Here is a 14,069-nt window from a genome sequence, read left to right as displayed (position 1 = left end):
CTTGAATTCAGATCTTGTCGCCAAAGAAGTAAAAAAAACGGGACACAGACAGCGTTTGCCCTGACTTGAGTAAAACCGGACAGAGAAGAGATCTCACTGGAGGTTGGCAGCATTTTGCTTGTGCTTAAATGTGCTTCCTCTAAACTGCGGTCAGAGCTCAAGCTAAGCAACCCCTGTGGAGGGGAGGGATTTGGGGGTCTACAGGTGGAATCGGTCACCCTTTAGTTCGGAGGCAATGATGTAAGGAAAAGACGAAACTTCCCGAGCGTTTCCCCAGGTGGAGACCCCCACGTGGGGAAATGATGACGAAGTCCAAGCGTCTCGGGGTTCCCAGGCGGGCCCAGCCGCCGACACTCCACCTGCGCTGTCAGCTTGCCGAGTGGATTCAGATCCACCGCGAAGCACTTGTCAGCAGGTGACTGCTCGGGCCCCTAAAGAACGCCCGTGGGGTCTCTGGGCAAGCCCTGTGTGGGACCACTCAGTGACCATCTCCGTGGGACGTGCACTACGTGAGGTCTCTCTGAGTGGGTCTGCGTGACAGGTCTTTCTGCGGGTGTCTGGGTGTGGGTCTCTATCAGAGGTCTCTCTGTGGGGTCTCTCGTCAGAGATCTCTGTGGGGGTCTCACAGTGCGGGGCGTCCCTTTCCTGCCTAACTGCACCACCTGCAGGAGGAGGGCACAGGGGACTTGCTCCTTCCTGTCTCCTGCGCTCCCTCGGCATCCTGCCTGTGGCCCTTCCCTGGAGGGGCCTGTGGGGTCCGAGTCCAACTCTCGGTGCCGCGGAGAGGACCCGGGAGAAGCCAGACTCAGGGACCCTGCTCCAGGTCACCCTGTCCTGAACTCCAGAGGACCCGGGTGCTCTCTGTCCTGGTCTCCTCTCCCCCCGACCCCCCAGGTCCTGGCCGCACTGTCACTGCTGGGTCCACTCCCCCCAGGTCCTGGCCGCACTGCCACTGCTGGGTCCCCTCCCCCCAGGTCCTGGCCACACTGTCACTGCTGGGTCCCCTCCCCCCAGGTCCTGGCCACACTGTCACTGCCGGGTCCCCTCCCCCCAGGTCCTGGCCGCACTGCCACTGCCGGGTCCCCTCCCCCCAGGTCCTGGCCGCACTGTCACTCCTGGGTCCACTCCCCCCAGGTCCTGGCTGCACTGTCACTGCTGGGTCCCCTCCCCCCAGGTCCTGGCCGCACTGTCACTGCTGGCCCCCCACTGGTTCCCCGGAGAGAAGCTGTGCCCGAGCAGGCCTGTGCCTGCTGCCCCTGCACCGGGTTCCAGGCCCACCTGCGGGGTCCTGACCCGCGTGGGGGCAGGGCCACACTGCTGCAGTCTTCAGGGTCCCTCCTGGGGTGGGACTCCGCACCACGCCAGTGAGTACCCCCACCCTGACCCCCACCCGCCTCGGGGCCCGTCCTTGGGCCATTCGTTAAGTCCCAGTCCGCCCCGGGGCCCCCAGACTGCGCAGAAGGGCACCTGCCCGGCCGGGCCTCCTGTGCCAGCCTGGCAGTCTGCGGAGGGGCCCCGGCGGCCTCCCCGGGCTCCGCGGCCACAGGGGGGGCGGGGGGGGACTTTGGGGGTGAACCGCAGGAAAGGCTCCTCTCCTCGGGGCCTGCAGGTGGCAGTGGGCACCGCGGGCTCCTGGGTCACCGCACCCTGGGGCAGGGCGCGCCGGTCCCTCGCGGCCTCTGCGCCCCCCACCCGCTCGCTCCCCAGGCCGGGAGCACGTCCTCGTCCCGCGCTGGTCCAGAGTGTGAGAAAGCAGGGGGGTGACGCTGAGCCAAGGGCGGCTCCCGGCCGATCTGCACCCCAGCCCCATCCGGGGTCCCGGGGCAGGCGACGGGTCGGGGGCGGGGGGCAAGATTCCTCCCACCGCTGCCGTCAGGGCCAACCTGGCCTCCAAACTCGGCCCCCGGCTCTGACGCCTGACGCTGTCTTCCAGGCGCCCCGGAGCCGAGGGGTTTCTGCCCCTGCAGACCCTCCCCTACAGCCGCCCAAGGTCAAGGTAGAGAGAGAGCAGGACGGGATGGGCGGAGCCAGATCCGGGGTGGGGTCTTCTGGATTGTGTTCCTCTTTCCTTTGTTATGGAAACCGAAGGTGTGTGAGGAAGGGGGTCTGGAGTATACCACGTGGCCACCCTCCTCCCAGGGCTCCATTCCTTCTGGGAGCCAAAGCAGGCACTGGGGGAGAGCATGCCCGGATCCTCCCCTTCCTCCCCCCCCCCCCCCCCCCCCCGCCCCGCAGGGCACAGACAGAGGCCAGCTCCTCTCCTGAGATAAACAAACATATATTTTGGAAAACAATAAAAACTGTGGCGGGAAGAAGCCATTAGCCCATAGAGGATGTGCTAACCTGAGAAAAAGACATTTTTCTCTGTACTGTATGCATCCTTTCTGGGAGAAAAGGTGTCCTCCCAAGAAAGGCATGAGAAGCGCACACGGAATGACCGGAGGAGACGTAGTTTTGAAGGAGGCAGCGCCTGGGGCAGTGGGGGCGGTGAGGGCGGCCCGAGGCTCCGGCCAGCATCCGCCCGTGGTGGCAGGGTCCGTCTGGGGACCCCAGCCTCCTGGGTACGAAGGCCCACCTGCCTTCTCTGCCTCTACACCACCGGTTCTCGTTAGGACAGCCGGGGCCGTCGGGGGTGGCCTGCAGGTGGCAGGCGGTCTCTGTCATCACTCTCCTCTGCTCTTGGTAGGAGAGGACCCTGTGGTAGCAGACACGGGTGCCTGCCAGCGCCTGGGGTTCCCTTTGGCGCCAGTTGACCTCCGAGGCTCTAAGTCCTTGGCGAGGCACCAGGCTCTCCTCTAGGATGCGACCCACGGCCGTCACGAGCACCTGAGCCCCGGCACACTTGCTGTCCTCAACCGATGTGCCCGAGACGGGGCCCTGCCTCTGGGCGGTGGCTGCTGCAGGCTGGCCCCTGTGCCCGGGATCTTCCGGTCCTTTGCCTTTACTGGGAAAAATCCACTGCAGGAGGTGCCTCACGCTTTTTCTCAAGCGGCCTTCTGGAGCAGCGTCCTCCTTCTTGGGCAGGAGCTGAGCGAACCTGCTTCTTGGGGTCTCTGCCGAGTCCTCGTCCTGGGCAGGGTGGCTCATCACACTGGCCTGGAAGGACTTCAGCCCCGCCAGCCATTTCTCACGCCCTCCTGGGCTGAGCCTCCTGTAGGCCTCTGTCCCGTCAGCGTGGGCGGACGCCTTGCTCCGGGGGCTACGGAGGCCCCACCGGCTCAGTGGGTGTGGCTGCCCCCGGCTGTTCTGTGCATGCAAGACGAAGTGAGAGGACGTCCAGGAAGTTGACGTGTCTGTACTGGACTCACTCTGGCAGCCGGACGGAGATCTGTGAGAGGCCAAGACGTCCGCCACAAGGAACACATCAGAGTGACAGTCTTGAAGAAGGTCGTCGGTGGCACAGTCTTGCAGGAGCACACCGCGGCCAGGGCCCTGAGGCTCCTCCGGCTCCACCGACCCCTGGAGCTCGAACCCTTCGAGCTGTGCCTCAACCTCTTCCTGGGTTCGAGCCACCGACCCTGGAGGTGTGGAGGGGCCTTGAGTGCTCCCGGATGACCCTGATCTTCTCACGTCTGGTTTGACGCTTTGATTGTTGGCCAGCACACCGGGTTCCAAGGTGTCTCCCCAGGCAGGGGCCTCCTCGCCCTCCCCCAGCTCCTTGGCCCGTTGGGCGCTCGAGGACCGGGATTCGAAGCTGAGCTCAAGTACCGACACGCGGCCGCAGGGGTCCCGCGAGGTCCGACCCCCGCTCCCTCTCCTTGGCTCATCTGTGGCCCTTGCTGGACTTGCCTCCAGGCTGCTGTTCTGAGGATCCCCCGCGCCAGTCTTGCTGTGCCAGATTCTGCCCACGAAGCTGTATGCGGGCGTCTGAGGACGTAGCCCGGCCTCCCGTCCAGCCACAGGGGCCCCCGAGGGCCGAGGGCCGTCACCGGGTGGAGACTCACCCAGGGCCCGCTGGATTTCCTCACGTGCAGGTTGGGGGTCAAGGAGGGGACTCCCCAAAGTGAGAACGGGCTCTTCTGTTATGACCTTCTCCCCTTGATGGGGCTCAGGAGGTTTTTCCAAGAACTTGGCTTCCGCCCCGGCCTTCGGTAGACAGGTGGCCGAGCAGGGAGTGGACGGTGGTGGAAGGATTGAGCTCTTTTGCAGCTTAAAGAAATTTAGAGGCTTGAGGACCTTGAGGGGCAGGCCCCATCTGTGCCTCACCCGAAACCTTATGATATGTGCTTCCAGCATCTGCTGAGTGTATGGACTGAGGATGGAGAAATTGTGGGGGGTGTTCACGCAGGGCTCCGGGTGCTTGGAAAATGCGGGATTTCCAGTTTCCCTGCGAGCGCTTGGCTTTCCAGGAGGGTCCGGGACATGGCTGGCAGCAAGCCTGGAATCATGAACACTCACAGGGATCTGGCCCTCTGTGATCTGCCCCAGTTTCCTGCCCAAATGGGCTCTCAGGAGCTGTTCTGGATGATTCTGGCCTGGGCCGCCCGTCTTCATCAAGTCTGTGTGTGATCCCTCAGAGTTTACTGCTGAAACCTTCGATGAAGAGCTGATCGAGCTCCCGTGTAGATCTCTCTGGCCCCTCCCCACACTAGGCCCTGCATCCTTGCCCAGGTTTTCTCCTGGCGTGGTCCACGCTGGGCCCCTCGACCTGGTCTCCTGGGCAGCCTGGAGGCTTCCGCTCTGTGCCTGTGGCACCTTCGGGGGCTCGCCCTGAGGCTGGGCCAGCTCCACGGATGGTTGGATCTTGTGGGGTCCGCCACCTTGCTGCTTCGTGGACCTCTTTCCAAGATGTGGTTCCAGAAGGTTCTGGAGCTCGGGGCTGGTCAAGTCCCCGGAGGGGAAGGGGAGGACGGAGACTGGCCCGTGGGCCTGGGAGGCCGGGCTGTCCTGGGGGAAGTCGGGAAGGACCTGGCTGAAGACTTCCTGAGATCGTTTTACCACAGAGGGTAGAGTCCTGTTCCTTTCTAGTTGCTTCTTCAAAAAGTGACACTCCAGGTTTTGAATTGCATTTGGGATGAATGATGGCATGTTATTCTGGACGGGAGGGTCCGATGCCTCACCGGCCATGTGAGGTGGGAGAGAAGGTGGCCCCACTGGGACAGAGGGTGCAAGGTGGGCCTGGGCCTCGACCTGAGCCGGAGGCGGGGGCTGGGACTGGGACAAACTTGGGGTCAAGGCTTGGGGCTCAGCCACAGGGTGAGAGAAGGGCTGCTCCAGTGACAGACGAGAAGCTACGCCAGCCTGAATTTGGGATGGTAAGGCATGAGAGAGTTCATTGAAAACGACAGAGGGTGACTCCAGTGGGGGACCAGTCACGTTGACAGTGGCCACCAGGGACTCACTGTGCAGAATGGGGAGACCCCAGAAGAGCTGGCTGCATTTCAGTCGTAAGTTGTCCCCCGAAATCTTGGGATATGGAAGCTGCTCAGGGCCGAGCAGCTGTTGTGGCTCGCCTTTCATGCTCCGGAAGGATCGGTAACCCACGGCGTCCCGCCCGCTCCGCGGTGACGTGAACGTGCTCCCCAGAGAGCTCACGCGGTAGTCTGACTCTTCCTTCTTTTCCTTCTCCTTCCAAAACCTCAGCTCTGTTCTCTTGGTGATGAGAATCTCCAGCAGCTTCTGGACATCAGGACCGATGAAAGAGAGGACACCGGCCTCCGCCTCTCTGTTCCCGGGGCCTCCCCAGAACGAGGCCTCCGGGTGCTGGTGGGAATGAGGCTCTTGCCAGGATTCCAAGCGTGTTGAGGTGGAGGGGCGCCAGGCTTTGGCGGCTGCCTGCCACCAGGACAGGGCCGAAATGGGACAGCTTGAGAGGCCCAGGCCCGAGATAGCTGGGATGGCAGAGGCAACCCAGGGCGTGTGTGGAGACGGGCTCCGTGGGACGGCGTCCAGCGGGAGTGCCATGGAATTGCACTGAGGGAGAGCTAAAGCAGAGTCTGGCCGAGGTGGAGGGCTGGCCTCCGGAGAAGGGAGATGGGGCGGGGAAGGGGAAAGAGCAAGGGGCTGGGGTGAAAAGCCACCCAGGGGAAGGCGAGACTCTGGTGGCCAAGGAGCACTCAGGGAGGAGTTCGAACGAACAGACACCGAGGAGGTCGTTGGGGTTGGTGACAGCGTGGAGGCCAGAGGAGCGGGGGACACCGTCGGGGCCCCGGTGGGGGCGGCATCTCTCACGGGCTCCCCGCGGGGCTGATAGGCTCCGACAGGTGCTGCTTTGCCCGCGGCCCCAGGGGCTTCTTGCCCCCAGAGCTGATGAAGGCCTCCCTGGTCAGAGAGCCGCCCCAAGTGGCTGCGGGAGACACGAGGCACGCGCTGCAGCCCGGAGCAGACAGGGCCGGGCGTGACCATCCCCGCCCTCCGGGCCCCCGCACCCGCTTCCCAGCGCTCCCGCCGTCCCTCCCCCCGGGGCCCTATCCGATCTCCGTCCCCAGGGCTCCCCCCGCCCCCTGCAGCCCTGGGGTCCCACCAGAGGCTCTGAGAGGCCCACCCGGGAGAGAAGGGGCAAGATTCTTTACCTCTGCAGAAGGGAAACCAGGTCCCGAACCCCTTCCAGCTCCTGCAGGCAGTTTCTGTAAGCTGGAGACGGGAGACCCGGTCACAGAGCCGAAGGCGGGGTCCCGGGGGTCTTACGGGAGGCGGGCGCGATGTCCCTTTAGGGGACACCTTTGGGGGGTTAGACTCGGGAGCCCCGAACATCGGTGTCCGAGGCCACGTGGTCTCACGGTGACAACAAGACCCACGGTGGGGGTCGCTGTGTCCTTTACGGAGAGCTTCCCCACTCGTGACCTTGTGGGGGGAGAAAGGGCCGGGCCGCCTCCCCGAGGAACCTGAGCAAAGTTCCACAACTTGGCCACAGCTGGAGCTGGAGGTCCCAGGCCCCTGCCCCTCGGGCTGGTTCTGGCCCAGAATCTGGGAGGCCTCGGGGTTCCGCCCTCCGTCCCGGGAGCCTCCCGGGGCTCTGTTTCCTGAGGGACGGACGCGGGTGTCCCGGAGACGGCGGGGCTGGGCGCTCGGAGCAGGAGGGACACTCGCCAGGGGCGCAGGGCTCAGCGGCGGCCCCTTACCTTTCAGGAGCTCGCTTTTCTTGCCTCTGGTGCTCCTTCGCCGTGGCGCCACCTGCTGCAGAGACGAGAGAACACGGGGTTGGGGGGACGGGACCCCCAGTCTGTCTCGCCTCTCTGGCTGCAGGTGCTCTGTGTTCGTGAACAGCGCGACTTCCTACATTCAACTCATGGGGCGGGGGTGTGGCTTTCTTTCCTGTTCCTCATTTGCAAAGTGGACAAAACTGCTCTCCGTTTTTCTACTTTGAAGAATGGACGCGCGGATTTTCGATGCGAGAAATCTCTCCGTCCCTGTTCCTCTGCTCGAGAAACGTTCCCAGACCTGCGGGTGCGTCTCAGCGCCTTGAGGAAGCACCTCGCTTCCCGAGCCCCGAGCCCCGCTGCCGCCCCTGCTCGGGGCCTCCCGGGCTCGGCGCCGCCCTCGATCGACCCCAACCGAGGCCAGCTCTCCTGAGACACCTGCCCCGGGAAGGTGGCTGCCGGCCCGGTGCCCAGCAGCCTGTCCTCCCCCGGGGGTGGAGCTCTGGGCCTCCAGTCCTCCGGTCACTGTGTTGGGGCCGCGGCCCAGGAGCCCTCTGCCACACCCGGCCTCCTGGCCCGAGACCTCCCGGGAGAAGCCCTCCTGCCCCTCTAACCCCTGCCTGGCCTGGCCTGGCCTGGCCTGGCCTGGGACGATGGTGCTCTCTTCTTCCCCGAGAACACCCGTTCTGCTCTTTCCCAGCTCGGGAGTCTCCCCAGTGACTCGGAAAAGTGGAAACGATAATAGAAAAGAAGACGGAATCCTCCTCTCTGCTGGGTCCGGGCCAAGGTTCCTTGCCTTTCTGCTGCTTCTGCGTTTCCTTCGTGGTGCTGAGGATGTTGGATCAGTCTGGAAGCCGAAGATGAACAGGAGGAAGAACGACAGTCCACACAGGAAGCAGAAGATGGTCTGGGTTGTCCAGGAGGGGAGGCTGGAGCTCAGCCAACCAGCGCTAATGCTTCTCAGAGCGAAGAGAATATTCTCCATCTCCTTACTCGAAGCGTTAGTTCCTGATCCCACTACTGTCCTCGCGCACGCGCAACTGAGCGCTGAGCTTGTACTTGGGGACAAGAGCCCCAGGCTCACATCACATCACACCACATCACAGAGCTGTGGCCTGGTCACAAAGGGCCCCGGAGGGCAGGGAGGGGACAGAAGTAGCTGGACCACGGCCCCTCCCCATCATCCAGCCTGCAGCTCCCTCCCCCAACCCTCTGGCACCTCCAGGACCACCCTCCTCCCCGGCTGGAGATCGACCTTTGTTCCCCAGGAACTCTGATAATACCTGCTTCCTTTGAGATCTCTACTTGCGCTCCCTCAGTTTCATAGCTTTTAAAAATCTGGCGTCGTCCCTGGAATTTTTGGTTAATTCCCAGGGAGTTTTATTCTTGGGCTTCCCTCTGTCTGCGACTCCCAATTTCCCCACATAGCGTGGTTTTGTCTTGCATCACCCCAGACACGGAACTCAAATTTCGGTTGTACTTCCTCAGCCGTGTGCATTTTGAAAACATTTTAAAATGCTTTATGTCAATGAATAAATAATCTTCAGCTAGAGGGACTCAGAAAATTAAATTAATAATTATTCAAAACCAGGGTGCTTGGGCGGCTCCCTGTGCTGAGGATCTAACTCTTGATTTCTGCCCAGGTCACCATCTCCCTGTCGGTGGGTTCGAGTCCTGCATGGGACTCTGTGCTGACAGTGTGGAACCTGCTTGGGCTTCTCCCTCTCCCTCTCTCTCTGCCCCTCCCCCACTCATGTGCTCACACATGGTCTCTCTCAAAATAAACTTAAAAAATGACTATTCAAAATTTATAAAGCTAAATAGAAAACAAATTAAAACAGCGAAATCTTCAAAGTTGTTTTTCATACATTTCTAGCATTTTTGCTTCTGAAACCAGTAGAGATTAAAGTGCAGAAACACTTTTAGAACATTCTGTATGAAAACACACATAGGCACACTCACCTACATTCTTTAAGAAATCTATCATTTTCAAATCTAAGAAGCTGGGTTTTTTTTTCTAGTTTAAAAGGTTTCCTTCAATAATTCTTGTAAGTTTGCATATCTGGAAAAATCTTTTGGTCTACATTTTGAAAGGACAGATTTGCTAGATATAGAATTCTGGGTTGACAGATTTTTTTTTCCTTTCAGCTTTTTGACTGTTGTCATCTCAAAACCTTTCCTCCACTGGTTCTTAGTAAAAGTCAGTGGTTAATCTAAGTGTGGTCCTCTGGGTACAAACAGAAGTTTTTGTCTTGCAATTTCAAAATTTTCTCTTTGTTTTCCCATGACTTGACCGTGACGTATCTAATCTGCTTGCTTTTATTTTACTACAGGTAAACGTCAAATCTATAGATTCAGATTTTCCATCAGATTTGGTAAGGTTTCAGCCATGATTTTATTTCATATTGTATTTCTACAAGTATTTTCTCTTCTTCCCCTTTTCTCCTTTGTTTCTGAAAACACTCCCTTAAGTAGATTAGATAAGGACTTCAGATGATTCCACATTTCTCCAAGGCCTGCAGCAAAATGCTACCCATGAACCTGAATTTCTTAATATTCAGGTTAGTATCTAGAAAGTTGTTTAGGTTCTGAGAATTCCTTTGATATGGAGTGTTTCTCTGGCATCACCGAAAGCTTCCTGTGTGTGATGTGGCCGTGCACATGTGTTGACTGAGGTGGGGGTGTGAATTAGGGCCATTCCGAACAGTAAGTTCGGAAAACGCTTTATCATGACCTGGCACGGGCTGAAGACAGCGGGCCCTTTGACAGAGCGATTTCACTGCTGGGACTAGAGAAACTCCCCCATTTTGTAATAGCAAAAAATGGGGAACAACCCAGTCCAATCATGTGGAAAATAAGTACTCTGTGGTATGCCAAGTATCATGCTAAAGTGAACTTAAACAAAATGCAGCTTAACATCAGAAGAGTAAATTATGTAGTAAATTATGTAGGAAGAGAAAATGTTGAAATTGCAAGAAAAAAACTTCTCTTTCTGATGAGTAAGTAGTAAAATAAAATAGGGGTGCCTGGGTGGCTCAGTCTGCTGAGCATCTGACTCTCGGTTTCGGCTCAGGTGATGATCTCACGGTTCATGAGTTTGAGCCCCAAGTTGGGCTCTGCACTGACAGCTCACAGCCTGCTTGGGATTCTCTCTCCCCCTCTGTCTCTGCCCCTCCCCAGCTCATGCTCTCTCTCTCTCTCTCTCTCTCTGTCTCTCAAAATAAATAAATAAACATTAGAAAATAAAATTAAATAAAATAAAAAAGGCTATTTGCAGAAAAATTGTGCAGGATGATTCCATTTGTCCCAATTTCAAAGCTATACAAAATAAAACAATATGTTATTTAGCAACACATTTATTTTGGTAAAAATATAAAGAACACACTGAAAGTAATGAATGGGGTTGATGACCGGGGGGAGGGATGTACAGATGTCCCTGGAGATGTGGATGATGCTGCATTTTTCAGGCAGGTTGGGATGTTTATGGGTTCCTTTTTATTACTCCTTACATCTTCTATATAATTTATACAAGGTAACTTGTAACTTTTAAAAGCTAAGACACAACAGTAATGTAAACAACCCTACTGGAAATAAAATTGAACATAGCAAGAAAAAAAAAAAAAGGCCAACAGCCTCCTAATGAGAGGAGGAGGAAAACAAATTATGAGGACTCTTTGTGCTCTAGAACAGTCTTTGTTCTCAACACCTTAAAGATCCCAACGTGACTCTCAGCTTTCAACGGGCATTTCCTGCTGACTCCCCACTGCCCCATGTATACAACACGCTGTATTCAAGTAAGTTCGCTTCTGACAGTTTCCAAAGCAGACCTCACACTTGTGGGCGAGCCTTTATTAAAGCACGGGAGAGGAAGTGCAAACGTATTTGAATTCAGGCCAGCGACTTTTAGGCTAACCAGCCCTGAGCTGGCCATGTGACAGATAGAGAGGTGATTTTCCGAATAAACTACGGGAAAATGTAAAAATTTGAAATAGCTGCCTTTGGAGAAATTTAGATGGGACTTGCATTTTGCTTGTTTAGTTATCAACACGGACCCAAATGTTTATGTGTAACGTGTATCTTTTTATAAGAAAAGCACAACACTTCTGTGTATTTACACGGGACAGACATTCGCACTGTGCTGTTTTGGAGCGGGAGTGACATCCTGATTGTCACATGCTTCCTAACGACACGGATGCTCCTGGAGATGGGTTCCATCCCTGTTTGCCTCCTCCTGGTGCTTCCCCTGATACGTGATAAGATCTGTGCCGACAGGACACAGGCTGGGCCGTCTTATGCCTTCCGTGATGCATGCCAAGCTTTGACAGATGCTTCCCTTGGGAGTGCTCGCTCACCAGCCCAGGCCGTAACGTGGAGTCTTTAGTGCCTCTGTGCCATCTACCCAAATTCAGGGAGGTAAATTGAGGACCTGCTCCAAACTCCGGGCCACAGAGACGTACACACCCCTGAAATAGACAAGAACTTCCAAAGGATTCCACGTTTCTCCCAGGCGTGCAGGGAAATGCTGCCCGAAAAGCTCGATTTCCTCATATTCGTGTTAGTCCCTAGAAAGTCGCTTAGGTTCCAGTATAAATATGTTTGTAAATAAAGCCAGTTTGGTGAGATCTGAAGAGTAACAATTTCACTGTCCTTCTTGCCACACAGAGGATGCTTTTGCTGCATATAATCTATATCCTTTTAGCTTGCTATGATTAATTAAGTTGCATCCAATTTGCCCCATTACCCGGGACTTTGCACTGACAGCACAAGCTGCACACATTGGATGATGTGGTAATGTGTTTTCAATCATCAGATTGGCTAAACTAAAAAACGAGGCTGGAGGAGGCGTATATTAGATGCTCTAATATACGCTGGTGAGGTGCAAAAGGTTGTCATCTCCTCCGGAATATTCCAGGAGGAGCTTTTGAATCTTAAAAATAGGCTTGTGTACGTGTTTTCAGAGCAGTGAAAACGTGTGGAGCCCAGAAAAGGAAGCCATCAGCGAGATGAAAAGACAACCGACCACATGGGTCCCCAGCAGGACCATAAAATGACTCTCAGGATCGAAATACGCTATGGGACGAAAGGTTCAAAGGTGTGGCTTATTTTGGTCTTTAAGCGACAAGGGAGGGACCGTCCCTCACTATACATGATACCGGGAGACTTTTATGAAAATGGTGCTAATTTACTTCCTGCATCCGCAGAAGACCTCATGAACCGTGAGATCGTGACCTGGGCTGAAGTCAGATGCTTAACTGACTGAGCCACCCAGGCACCCCTGTTCATCTTCTTTTAAATTACGAATGTTAAGGAGTTTCTGTAGTAGGGTTCTAGGGTGTGTGTGTGTGTGTGTTTATTGAGAGAGAAAGAGACAGACACAGAAAGAGAGATTTTAAAGAATTAGCTTGTGTAATTGTGAAAGCTGGCAAGTTTGAATGCTGCAGGCTGAAAGCAGGCAGACAATGCAGGGCAGACCTGATGTGGCAGCCGGAGTCTGAACCCTCTCTGGAGGCAGAATTCCTTCCTACTTGGGGGACCTCAGTCTTTTCTCTTAAGGTCTTCAACTGATTAGATGAGGCCCACCCACATTACAGAGAGTAATCTGCTTTTCTCAAAGTTTACTAATTTAAGTGAAAAGCACATTAAAAAAAAAAAACCTTCCCAGCAACATCCAGACAGGTATTTGATCAGCTATCTGGGCACCCTGGCCTAGGCAAGTTGTCACATATAATTAACCATCACAATTAACCCTTGTCAGTTTAGCACCCATATGTGTCTCCTCAAGCCATGCTTCATCTCCAAATAGAATAACAAGGTCGTACTTCTGTCTAACATGATACAATTACCCTCCACACAACTGCAAATGTACTAGTACATTCCCTAGGGGACGATACAAAGTCCTTGGAGATGTTCACTCTTCTCCTGGATAACCTGTAACTTAAATACCTATGCTATAAACTCCATACATCTTATGTTCTGCGATACGGGACGAAGAGAAGGAAGAAAGCGAAGATACACACAGAGACCCACAAAAATATAACGAAATTGGGAAGAAACACTCCTAAGGATTAGAGTCCTTGTTTCTGCAGCCGGTCACGCGGTCGCAGCTGGTATTTACGACGACTTCTATTATTCATGTTAGACACTTGCTGTCAGCCAGCCCCTTGGCCAGTCATGGTTCTTTATCTGGTTGGGGTGACCAGAAACTTGCATTCCTGAATTGTCCGGACAACCAGTAGTCCTTCCTGGATTGGGTCGTTGTAGGTCCTCCATGATACTAACCACGGGGCACGATGGTACTGAGAGACGTCTACGAGCGTCCTGTATTGCGGACATAGCCTTCCTTTCTTCCACTGTGGAGAAGCGGCCTCCCTTTTCTCTGTGTAGTCAGGATCAGTAAACACGATCTCTCATCTTTCCGCGTGAGGAGCCCAGGGTGGCCCGGTAGCAGTCTTAACTTTGAGTTCAAAGGAATCCCTGGCATATGTCTCCTGCTCGCAGGATTCTTCCCTTTGAACTATGACCTCTAGATCTGCAGAGCATGAGGCCATAGGAACAGGGACCAAAAATTTCCCAGTGAGGTCACTAGGGTAACGCAGGTGACATTCTCATTTCTACCCCTGGGTTCCTTGACCCATGAATCCGGGCTGAAGGAGAAACGGCATCATGTATCGATGTATTGAGTCAGAGCCCACACAGCGCCCTGGAGAACCTCGTCCCAGGACAAGCTTTCCCCGTAAGTTATTGCCGTCAGCTCGCACTGGACTGAGACTTCAAAAGGCCGGCTCACAGATCTGTCAAGTCGGTTGCTTCAGGATGGTGGGAAGCGTGGTAAGACCACGAATTCCAGCATCACGGGCCCGTTGCGTCACTTTCTCTGCTATGAAATACACTCCTTGATTGGGGGCAGTGCTGTGTGCAATACTGTGCCAGTGGATAAGGCCGAGGACAGTAGACTTAGTAGAACCCCTGTTTGTGGGGAAGGCAAACACA

At 55.7% G+C, this 14,069-nt stretch overlaps 1 protein-coding gene across 1 annotated transcript; it reads right to left on the bottom strand.

Moving 5' to 3' along the window:
* Nucleotides 1-2,259: 2,259 nt before the first annotated feature.
* On the bottom strand, nt 2,260-8,173 carry LOC131492160 (spermatogenesis-associated protein 31E1-like). The gene is made up of 4 exons (XM_058695865.1): nt 7,876-8,173; nt 7,062-7,116; nt 6,513-6,573; nt 2,260-6,286 (listed from the first exon to the last, which is right to left on the bottom strand). The coding sequence occupies exons 1-4, from the start codon at nt 8,062-8,064 to the stop codon at nt 2,320-2,322; spliced, it is 4,272 nt and encodes a 1,423-aa protein (XP_058551848.1). The 5' UTR covers nt 8,065-8,173; the 3' UTR covers nt 2,260-2,319.
* Nucleotides 8,174-14,069: the final 5,896 nt, after the last annotated feature.

Source organism: Neofelis nebulosa, chromosome 12 (assembly GCF_028018385.1).
Source record: "Neofelis nebulosa isolate mNeoNeb1 chromosome 12, mNeoNeb1.pri, whole genome shotgun sequence".
NCBI lineage: Eukaryota > Metazoa > Chordata > Mammalia > Carnivora > Felidae > Neofelis > Neofelis nebulosa.
This window is presented reverse-complemented; position numbering and strand designations above follow the sequence as displayed.